At 39.5% G+C, this 12,068-nt stretch overlaps 2 protein-coding genes across 2 annotated transcripts; both read left to right on the forward strand.

Moving 5' to 3' along the window:
- The first annotated feature begins 2,860 nt into the window (after positions 1–2,860).
- On the forward strand, positions 2,861–4,087 carry LOC101303870 (DNA topoisomerase 6 subunit A-like). The gene has a single exon (XM_004309414.1). The coding sequence runs from the start codon at positions 2,861–2,863 to the stop codon at positions 4,085–4,087; it is 1,227 nt and encodes a 408-aa protein (XP_004309462.1).
- A 6,232-nt stretch (positions 4,088–10,319) lies between these two features.
- On the forward strand, positions 10,320–11,576 carry LOC101304155 (putative F-box protein At4g17565-like). The gene has a single exon (XM_004309415.1). It carries the CDS (start codon positions 10,320–10,322, stop codon positions 11,574–11,576), a length of 1,257 nt encoding a protein of 418 aa, XP_004309463.1.
- Positions 11,577–12,068: the final 492 nt, after the last annotated feature.

Genomic DNA, 12,068 nt, shown 5'->3' on the forward strand with positions numbered 1-12,068 from the left:
AGCTATTTAGTTTTTTTTTTAAGTCTTATCGAAGTTCATTAAGAAAATAAAAAAACTCAATAACAAAAAAGGAAATTAAAAAGCAATCTATAAGAAAAAAGGAATAAGAAGTAATTAAATAATTGTTTCCAAAATAAAAGAGATGGTAAAAGCATATGAAGCCAAAATACTAGCAGAACCCCTATTTGAACATAAACCATTTCCAGATCTGCTTCTTCTTCCTTCCGATCTTCATTGCTTCCATTGTTTTTCTAATTTAACCGAAAGAATTAAATCGAACCATGACTCATCTCCACCTTGGATGCACTTTTGGTAGTCGCCATCGCCGGCAGCCTTGATATCCGATCAAATCGCGACTCCATATATGATGAAATCTCCGCCGGTACTTCAATAGCCATCGTCATCGCTACCCTCCTCCTCTACGAATCATACCCTTTTAATTTTCATTTATCCCCCAAAACCCAGATAACTTGTCAACATCTATATTTTAACTATGCTGTATAAATTTGATCTGTTGAATCAACATTTATGAATGTTGACCACGTTTTTCTTTGTTAAATTCTTTTAACAGCGTTAATATTAGGGTTAGTGTCATATAAGGGGTTAAATCAAACAAATGACTGAGATTAAACTTTGATACTTGGTTCACTTGAACATTGGTGCGTTGAAGAATTTTCGTCCAAATCATTTTTGGATCAGAACCGAGATACTCCACCCGAGTATACTTATAATATTCTACCCCGTCCATTATATCATAACGTAACCTCACCCACTTGTACATTTGTCCTAGTTCTTCATTTTTCAGCTCCCAGACAAATAGCCTAGCTCCCATCGTGTCCCAATTCCCCACCGTCTGCACCAACTGCAGACGTCCATGGTGCACCCGAAGGTGATATGGTGGACCTAAATCTTCATCTCCATGTTCCAGCCCAACAAATCTAATAACATGAAATTGATATCCCGAATCACCATTAGCAGTAGAACTATTAGAGCAAGTGGGAGTGCTCTTGTTGTTGATCATCGAAGGTCCCAGCCCGAGCCCCGAGCAGATCGCCTTCCGTAGAGTTCCAATAGAGCATTCCTTTGGTAGCGAAGGCATCCCTCGACGCTAGTTTGGCATAAATAGAGCAGCGTGGACATGATACTAGTGACTCTCTCGGTCTCTTCAGTCACCAGTGTCACTAGAGAAGACCTGAATCTTGAATTCGAAACAAAGTTCTCCGCTGTCATCAGGAGAAAGAATTCTCACAATACCTTGCACTTATACTCGGAATCAATTTTGATTACCATCCTGTCTTCTTCTTCTTCTTGTTTTTCTTGATCAGTACTATTGTGGGCGGGCCTGTCTTCTTCTTCCTTGTAGTATGGCTCACAAATGAATCCCACAACATGATTATGGTAGCTACATTGACGGGTTGGAGGAAGACTAACACGTTGCATGGTGGTCCTTGGATTATTACAGATGTAATATTTTCTCGTCATCATGGACACCAGATAGTTTGCAGAGAACCAAGTCGTACGCGTTCCATGTAGCTAGCACTTCTAAACTCCTCTCCTCAGTAAATCTAGCAAATCTTGCAAACAAATCTGTGCTACGGAACTCATACCCCCGGCCTCCTCGTTTATAATAGTACCAGGGATTAGGGTTGAGTTCTGTCTTTGGAGCCACAGAAAGCGGCCGATAAAATAAGGATCCGACGTGAGTGAGCCCCAACTCTTTGAAACAGACTTGCATCGAAACACAGATTTTGCGCATGGCAGTCGACAAAGGATTTCAACTAATAATTCCTTCGGCATATCATGTATATTTGTTGACGATGCTCTTTCTGACACTAATTTTGACTGACGTCTCAGGTCATCATCAAACGAAGATACCAATACTACGCTAAATTTTGTTTCGCAGGATGCGGGATTTCTGTAATCTCTTGGTTCTCTTCGATTGTCTTAGGTCATCATCAGAAAATACCGAGCCTCGTATTGCACTTCCACCCTTGATGGAAACTGATGAGACACTGAAGTACCCTGTTTCAGAGATTTCATCATCAAACATCTTTGCCCCCTTCTCTCATGGTTTCAAAAGGATCGGATTAACTTTAATTTCACAAGATGCCGAGTTGGAGAACACTTTGGGCTTTTCAACCTTTTCTACACGTGCCTAGACCAATTGTGCTTCCATCAACTCAATAGGCAAGTAGAATATTCCTAATGAACTTTAACTAAAATTAGGTAAGTAGAGCCAGCAACTCAAATACTCAATTACGTAAATCTGATTAGAACAAAAGAATCCTGACTTTGCACAGCAAGGAAAGAGTTTTGATTTTGCTCACCACTACTCCGCACTCTATCTGGTGATATTACCTCTCAAAGAGAAAGAGAATTTCCCATTATTGGTTAATCTTGGTTTTCCGTCTGATAAAAAGAAAAGTGAAAGATATATGGAAAGTTGTACGTACATAAACCGCAGTCAGCATGCAATAATATTTTTTAATCACCAAGTTCAATTTATCTCTTCTCTCACATAAAATTCATCTATCAATTGACCATACTTTTTAACTGTATGATCGAACCTAACGAGGTGTCAAAAGCATACAATATTTTACCCAATAAATTCAGTAGTAGATAATTTCCTAATTAGTATCATGATATAAGGCGGCACGTAGAGTTCATCAGAATCGAGCAAGTACGTATTTGCACTTTCCTAATATACATTGCTATATTCGAATCATCCTAACTTGTTGTAGGAATCAACTATCCCGAATCAATGTGTATATAAGGAGCATGCCCAACACCTGAATTCTCAACATCTTAAGCGATAACTTCACAATCTTGACTGACAAGCTAGCTAGTATCATCAACTATCATGGCTTCGCAATCAAGATGGACGAAACCGCTACCAGAAAAAGAAGTCCTCCGCGACTTAATTGACAAACACTGCAAACAGTGCAAAGACAAACACAGCAAACAGCGCACTAGACGGAAGGCTAATTCTGCAACCTCTTCAACATCAGGTGCTGATTATCACGAGGCCAAAAACCTCTCTATCATGGAAATAAAGGAGGAACTAGAAGCGCTCAAGCAGAGATTGGATGATCCGGACTTTAGTTTTATTACACGAGGCGACCGCAACGTGACCTATCGTGCTTGTAGCGATGGTGTCAGGCGTCTTACACTGAAAGATATAAATACCCGCTCTAAACCTAGAGATGATAAAAGAAACAACATACGTAATGTGATTAAAACTATTCTCGACTCTATCAACGAAGAAATGCGGGAATCACATCAAGGGACGTATTACCAAGGGAGAAATGCCAATGAAAACTTCACGAAACGACAAGAGTACGAAATTATAGATGACATATGTTGCACTATAGGGTGCACAACTGCAAGTTTCCCCGTAGATGCTGCTGAAAAAGCCTATGTTGGAGGTCTGCTTTCGTGGATGCAGAATGAGTTCCCTACCTATGCTCAAAGCCGGGATGATGGGGTGCCCGTCCCTGCTATGCGTTCAGAAATTGATTTGAGGGATCATGGAGCCAAGTTCATATTGGTCGTGGAAAAGAAAACCTGTTTTGTTGAGCTATTGCAAAAGAAGTTTTACGATGATTATCCCTGTATAATCGTCACGGGGATGGGAATGCCCGGGGTAGGGGGCAGAGGATTTGTAAAGATACTGTGGGACACTTTCAGGCTTCCAGTGTATGGCCTTTTCGATTGTGATCCATCAGCCATCGAAATGTTCAACACTTATACTGTTGGGTCGATTGAAAAGGCCTACGACAATGTAAGCTTAACTTGCCCGTCTATGACCTGGTTGGGTGTTTGGCCGAGTGACCTAAGAGACCTTGAGATAGCTGGCGAGGATTTGAGTGAAAAGGATATTGCAGAAGTAGACAATCTTTTGAAGAAAGAATTTGTTAAAGATAATCCGAGGTCGAAAGAAGAGCTGAAAGAAATGAAAAGGACAGGGAAAAAAGCCAACCTGGAAGCTTTGAAGGAGAAATTTGGACCCGCTTGGTTGTCAAAGGGCTTTTTGCCGTATAAGTTGCATCGTCTTTTGACCGAGAAGTGTACTACGCGACGAATTTAAGAGGCAACGTTAACAACAGCTATGTTAGGTCGAACTTGATAAAGCAAGCACGACTGCATCAGTCTTATTTGAGTGTAGTTTATTTTTTTTTTTTNTTTTTTTTTGAGGATGTTGAATTTGATAATTTGTAATAGTCCAAAGTCTTATTATTATTCTTATTATTATTATTATTTTTTTTTTTTGTAAAGGAAGTCGGAAGTCTTGTTTGTTAAAGCAAGTGATTTTTTCCCTTTTTATTCAGAGCTATCCTAAGTCCAAACTAGTTGTCAGTTCTCAGTAAAGCCATGTACTCGTATGTGTTCCACAAGACTTGGCCGAGTCGGAGCTTCCAAGTATTTGGTGTGGATTTTCCTAGAACATTCTTCCATTAAGGGTTGGGCCATTGTTTGAAAATTTGATCGTGTCAAGTTGAAGTATCTGATCAACTCTGCTATACCTAGCTCCTGTTGACTAAAAAACAAGTTGAAGTATCTAATCGAATTTGACGTGACAATGCCACAATGTGAATTTTTTGCTAAAAATTAAGTAGGGTAAAATATTGTATAGTCTTTATGGTTTGAAGTCGACATATGTTCAGTTATTGTGGTTTTATTTTAATCTGAATGATTCTTAAAGTCATGTTTTATCATCTAAATGGTCATTCCGTCAATTTTCTCAGTTAAAATGGCTGACGCAGCAGTTAAAAATTACAATGTCTTTAACGGCCACGTCAGTATTATAACAAAAAAATTGACAGAATAATCATTTGGATGAAAAATCATGACTTTAAGGACTATTCAGATTAAAATAAAACCACAAGGACTAAACAGATATCGACTTCAAACCAGAATGACTAAACAAATTTCAATTCAATTAAGTAAGTAAATCTAGCAACTCGATATGTAATTTGTAAAACCGTGATCAAAACAAGAAATCCTAACTTTACACTTCAAAGAAAGAGTTTTTCCATCTGATAATAAGAAAATAAGAAAAGTAAAACTTGGAGAGTACGTAGAGAGCAGAGCAACAATAATCTTAATCACCCATTTTCATCGTTGACTTCTCTCATAAAATCAACCATCAATTGATCATACATTCATACGTGTTGGAGGAGAAATGTAGCAATCCAATATTGATGAAATGTGACACGTAAAGATGATCAAGGTCGAGGAATGTCTTACACTTTCCTAATTTTGAGTTTTTGAATCTTCCTAAATCAAAATGGTCCCAAATTGAGTCTTCCCAACTCAATGAACTCACTCTAACAAACAAAGAGTTTATTGAGCTGGGAAGACTCAATATGGGACACTTTGAGAAGATGCTTGTTTAATTTCATTGTGAATATTGAAACATAAATAGAATATTAGTAGTTAGTGTCCTAAATTGTTTCGTGGACTCAGTTTAGGTTATATTAGTGTTTTACTACATTCTTTAAAAAAGAAGAAGGTATTTTACTACATAAGAAAGTCTAATGTATAAATGTGATACTATTGACATTACCCTTGATTGTTCGTAGGATCTGGCTCCTCTAAAGTGAGGAGCCTGTGACTTTAATTAAATTTCATAAAATCCACACTATTTATCTAATCTAAGGGTTTTAACCATAACACCCCACTCTTGGATCATTTTAGCTTAACCCATAGTTAACTATGGTAAAACTTCTGTCAACTACATAAAAAAAGAAAAGAACAAAAGGTTACTGCTATATCACATCTAAACCCACAATAACTCTTTGATTTTGGTCGACTGCAAAACCCTGCTTATGTTGAACTTGTAAGTCCATAAAAACTTCATTGAATCATTCTCCCTAAACACTTTGTTCTTTTTTGAAGTTTACCCAAGTTAACCATGGTTTAAGCTAAAATGATCCAAGAGTGAGGTGTCATGCTTAGAACCTTTAGATTAGATAAAGAGTGTGGATTTTATAAAATTTAACCCTTAGATTAGATAATGGATCCACCTTTTAAACCCACATGCAATGTCTCATATTCTTGATGTGGGATTGATATCTCAACACACCTCCGTACGTGTGGCGAATTTTCAAGCCTAACACGTGGACAACATTTGGGTGACGTGGAGTGCGTGTGGCCATTGGACTTCATACGTGGACGTGGGTAACCCGCTCTGATACCATGAAAAAGTAGTATGAGGTTCACATCCAAAACCAATTGGCGTCCTAGAAAGCAGAAAGATGCACCGGATGATGTTGAGGACGAAATGAGAGTCCATGATCAAGAGTGAGGTGTCATGCTTATGTTGACTTTTTACACTCCTAAATGGTCATTTTTCAACTGAAATAAAACATAAGGTAAAAAATCAAGGTTTTCTTTAGGGGCGTTTAAAGATTCATGCTTCTTGTTTTCAATTCACGTACTAATCACGAATCCACTTCTGGTACATTGGCAAACCATATAGAGAGCAGGAAGATATCGTTGTTTTCAATTTGCAAAATCACCAGTGGGGATTGCCGTGATCGAGAAGTTGTTCCCTAATAATCCAAAACAGAAATTAGAAATATTCATTGATACGAAAAAGAGCAGTTATTCCTACATGATAATTTTCGGTTTTCTATGTGTATCATATAACTAGTAGCATTTCCGGCCTGCCACTAGTTTGATTAAACTTAATAATCCACCCCACGCATGAACAACAATTACACTACGAAATCATCAACTTCACTAATCTAAATATGGCAAACATCTTACCAAGTCTCGGTTTAGCTCCGAGAAACCAGGAGCTTTCGCTCACCAAGTTTTTCCCCCAAAACCCTAGCGCCGCGACCTCCGTTTTGCGTCAATTCTCCACAGCTTTCAACCTTTCAATCCCGCCTACTTATCTCACAACCTCCATGGCTTCTGCTGATGCTGCTACGGCAAGTTTCGATGACTTTGGCTACTGGCGGGACTGCTCCTTCCGTCCAATGGAGCCGATTGGTCATGGTGGCTGTATGGCGGCGACTGTGCGACTTCGGCTGGGTCCGTTGGCGCCGTTTGGACCAAATGACGACTGGAATTTGTGGCTGCCGGAGATTCGAAGAAGGTGGCCGGCAAAGGCAGCGTTGCTAGCTTGGAAGAGGAAAGGGATATGGGCTTGGATCTGCGCATTTGGGCCTGGGTTTGAGCTTACCCCTTTATGCGGGCTTTTTGGTGGACCTGAGCCAAAGCTTGCCCATAAATTATCTACTCCGTCTCACATGACATCCTCAAGGTCTGATCGGGGAGAGGTTAGCCCTACTACTAAGGGCAAGGAGGTAGCTTAATTTCCTTGTTTTTTACCTAGACATCTAATGGAAGGTTATTTCTTGTTTAGATTTCAGTATTACTTTGTTGTACACCAATCAAGGTCTATAGGCGACTGGTATTACCGCTACATGGAATTTAGATAGGTTTTAGTTGGAAATTAGATGTGATAGGCTTAACTGAGCGCATTTGTAATGAGGGCTACATGTCTCTTTCTTAGTGCTTGTTGCCAGTATGGCTGATTGGTCCTAAGTAGACAAACTGATGTAAGCGCCTTCTGGCCGTTGACAAATTTATGAAATTGTCTTTTTCCTCAAAAAAAAAACAATTAGACTACGAAATAGAAACATTAAATATAGAGAAGCAAGCTTTCTTTTCGGTCCAAATCAAGTTGCTTACCATAGTCTTTAACATACATAATAAGTGATGCTAACTAACTACTGTAGCAAAACATGATTAACTATACTTTAGATTAACTTCTCAGAATTTTCCTCGGTTTGATTCCGTTTATGTCGACCACGCAGTTGCATATATAATTGGCAGTAAGACATCTTGGAAATGGGAACCTTCTCTACTGAATTACTAGGTCGCTAGCTGAAGGTCTCCGCCGTATGGGAACGTATTGTAGGAAGTGGTGTAGGCCACCATGGGAGCATAATTTGTAATCCTTTCCCATCAAATGTTTCATCCATGTCCATCTCGGAACATTCTCCTGTCTGAATGTTGCACTTGTAAATGAAAGTATAATCATCATCATCATCATCTATATGTTTCTTTTTTGAACGAGGTTTCTTTTCTGAACGGGTATAATCTGTTCGAGACACAAAACATGTATCCAAATAAATTGGATGAGAACCGAAATACTCCAGCGAATAACGCGTATCACACCTTACCCCATCGATTATCGCATAAATGTTCCGGTGTTTGTGACTCAGTTCTCCACCCCCTTGTACCGCCATTTGTTCTAGTTCTTCTTTTTTCAACTCCCAAACAAATAGCCTAGCTCCAATCTTGTTCTCGTTCCCCACCATCTGCACCAACTGCAGACGTCCACGGTGCGCCTGGAGGTGATATGATGAACAAGGTAAATCTTCATTTTGACGTTCCTGCCGAGCAAGTTCAATAACATGAAATTGATATCCCCAATCACCATCGACAGAAGTACTATTAAAACAAGTGGGAGTGCTCTTGTTGTTGATCATCAAAGGTCCCAGCCCGAGCAGATCACCGTCTTCCTCAGAATTCCAATATAGCATTCCATTGCTAGCAAAGGCACCCATTGAAGCAAGTGGATTTGACGGAAGTTTGGAAAAAATAAAGCCGCGTGGACATGATACTAGTGATTCTCTCCACTCACCAATATCATTAGAGAAGACCTGAATCTTGAATTCGAAACAAGGACTATATGGGTCTTCAGGAGGAAGTATTCTCACAACCTTGAACTTATACTCGGCATCGATTCTAATTACCTTCCTTTTTTCTCCTTCTGTTTGATCAGTACTGTTGTTGGCGTGTCTGTCATCTTCTTCTTCCTTATAGTATGGCTCACACATGAATCCTACAAAAGGATCACAGCGCAAACCGCATTCATGGATCCAAGGAAGATTAACAAGTTGCATGGACGTCCTTGGATTACAAATGTAATATTGACCATCGTCATGGCGACAAAATCGTTTGCAGATATGATCTTCACCGTCAACTATTTCGTAATATAATCGTCTGCAGAGAACCAAGTCGTTCCATGTAGCTAGCACTTCTAATTTCTTTATCTCCTCGGTTTTGAAACTCCTTAATCTTTTGAACAAATCTGTGGTAAGGAGCTCATAACCCCACCTGTTTATAACTGTACCAGGTATTAGGGTTTGGTTCTGTCTTTGGAGCCACAAAAACCGGCCCACGCAATTAGAATCCGACGTGAGTGAGTGCCAACTCTTTGAGACAGACTTGCATTGAAACACAGATTTTGCGCAAGGCAGTCGACAAAGGATTTCAACTAATAATTCCTCTGGGATATCATGTATAGTGGTTGACGATACCCTTTTCGGTACTAATCGTTTCGACTGTCTTAAGTCATCATCAAAATTTCTTTTGCTGCTGGTTGCGGGATTTCTATCATTGATTGATGATAATCTCTTCTTTCTCGTCGATAGTGGTAGGTCATCATCAGACGAAGATTCTGATACTTCACTTAATTTTCTTTTGCTGGTTGCAGGATTTCTGTCATTGGTGGATGATAATCTCTTGGTTCTCTTCGATTGTCTTAGGTCATCATCAGAAGATACCGAGTCTTCACTACCCTTTCTTTTGGTTGCAGGATTTGTATCCTTGATTGATGAAAATTTCTTTTTTCTCTCCAATAGTTGTAGGTCATCATCAGACGAAGATTCTGATACTTCACTAAATTTCCTTTGGCTGGTTGCAGGATTTCTTTCATTGGTTGATGATGATCTTTTGGCAGCTAGTCTCTTTGCTCTCTTCGATAGTGGTAGGTTATCATCATCAGAAGAAGATACCGTGGTTTCACTAAATTTTCTTTCGGAAGCTGGATTTCTATCACGTTCCATTGATTTCAAAACTTGAAACGTACTCATCAATTTCTTTATATCAATGGATCACTAGCCTATAAATAGATTCGCACGTACTGCAATATAAAGGCTAGTTATAAACCTTTTATTTTAAAGGAAAGCTTGCATGTATCCTAAATGCACTAGAACAAAAGAATCCCAAACCAACAAGGATTAAGGAGCCTTGAATAGCAAGGACATACGGATGGCTTTCCTTCGTGAAAGATAACACACGACATGTCCTTTTAAACACTAAAATATCTATCACTCCCAAGTCAAATAGGATAGTTTTATAACCCTCTTCCTCTAGATCTACACTAGTCTAGCTAAATACCTCTTCTTCGTTCAATATTTACTCTTCTCCATGATTGTAAGAATTCAAGTAAAAGGAAGAGGGCAAATACGACTTCAAAGAGGAGGCTTCCACCCAATACTACGATTTCAATTGAGATGTGCACCACCACAAGTAAAAGGAGAAGTAAAAGGAGGAGGCTTTCAAGTGAGTTGTGCACCAACACAAGCACAACCCCAACCCCAAGGCCAAACTGGTCTGATCTCCAACCTGACCTCTTGGAGTTGATCTTTGAAAAGCTCCCTGCTGAGGACGCAATTCGATTCCCAGCCGTTTGTCATTTTTGGGAACTCGCTGCAAAATCATCTGTTTCATCCACATACACACCCTTGTCGCAACAACCACCGATGCTCATATTCCCTAGTCAAGACATGTCTAGCCGACTCTTGTTCAGCTCTGCAAGGAAAAAGGTTTATAGCATTACCAACGAGTTCCCAGAAGATGACATTGTGCTTTCGTCACATGGTTGGTTACTAACGTGTGAAAAGTATTACAAAGAGTATACCAAGGTGATCTATCTCTTTAACCCGCTTTCTGGTGCTAGAATTGAACTCCCACCGATCACTGATCAGCATCGACTGCCTGTCCATAGAGCTGCGATCTCCGCTGACCCCTCTCGCAACAACAACTTCATTGTTGTCATTGTTTTGAAACTACGTGTTGATGAAACTAGGATGATATTCTTGAAGCATGGGGACACCGAATGGAAGGACTTCTGTTGGTTGCATGACCACTATGACTGCCAAGTTGATATTATGTTCTATGAAGACCAGTTATCTGTAGTGTCTAGCGACCGCATTGTGGTTTGGGACTTTCGGGAAAAACCCGATCCCACCAAAAACGAGGATTTTCCCACCATAACCAAGGATTTCCAAATCTCAGGGTTGAAGATAGAGAGACAGTGGAACATGTCCACTTATAGACTGGAGTCACAAGGTGATATAATGTTTGTGAAGAAAGTTCGAAGGAGATACTCTTTTCACTTTTATGTCTACAGATTATATGACGAGGATAAAACATGGGAAAAGGTAGAAAGTTTGATAGGCCGGGCCCTATTTCTTCAGGAAAAGCTTTCAACAATGGCATTATCTACTCGGAATTTTCCAACACTACTTGAAGGCAACTCGATTTATTTTGTAGAAATATATGAGAAGTTCAAGAAGTCCAAGGATCCCAGCCGTAATATGGCTGAGATCAGAATACTACAATACAACTTGGAGGATAAGAAGAAGCCTAAAGTGTATGAAAAGTTCAAAGTGAAGGAAGCAGACCATTATCCACCACCTTGGATTTTACCTAATCCGGTATTGCATGGGGAGAAGAAGCACAAATCAAGTGAAACTGAAGCTGATTAGAACAACACCAAAATTTTGTCTTATCGTAATAGCGGCCTTATAGGTCTTCCTCAGTTTTGGTTTTCTTAGCTTTGTTTCAGTATACTTTGCTTTGAGAGGTTTCGGTTTGATCCCCTACGTTGTTGTTTGCTTTTTCCTTATTAATTCAATAGGGTGACACGGAGATCTCTTCTCTCTTTCACTCATCTTTCAGTTTTAGTACTCTTACACCGATTGACAATCATCAAAAACAATTAGAAGGGCAGAGTCTTGAGTGTTCTTGTTTAGATGTACCCAGTCGAACAGAAATGAACTGAAAGAGAAGGAAGATTTCTTGCATTGTTCGACCATTAACTGCAAGTCTCTGCAACAATGGGACAACATGCATGGAACTGATTTCTATATGTGACATGTGATTGCTCAACAAAACACAAACTTGATACAGCTCTATATCAATGCCATATTTTTCATATCCTGTAAAAAGCTATAGGTTTTACCATCTCTCTCTCTCTC

Source organism: Fragaria vesca, unplaced genomic scaffold (genome assembly GCF_000184155.1).
Source record: "Fragaria vesca subsp. vesca unplaced genomic scaffold, FraVesHawaii_1.0 scf0512944, whole genome shotgun sequence".
Taxonomy (NCBI): Eukaryota; Viridiplantae; Streptophyta; class Magnoliopsida; order Rosales; family Rosaceae; genus Fragaria; species Fragaria vesca.

Bases quoted from the DNA above. Each gene is read 5' to 3' on its own strand.
- LOC101304155 (XM_004309415.1), top strand. From the start codon at position 10,320: ATGTGCACCACCACAAGTAAAAGGAGAAGTAAAAGGAGGAGGCTTTCA.
- LOC101303870 (XM_004309414.1), top strand. From the start codon at position 2,861: ATGGCTTCGCAATCAAGATGGACGAAACCGCTACCAGAAAAAGAAGTC.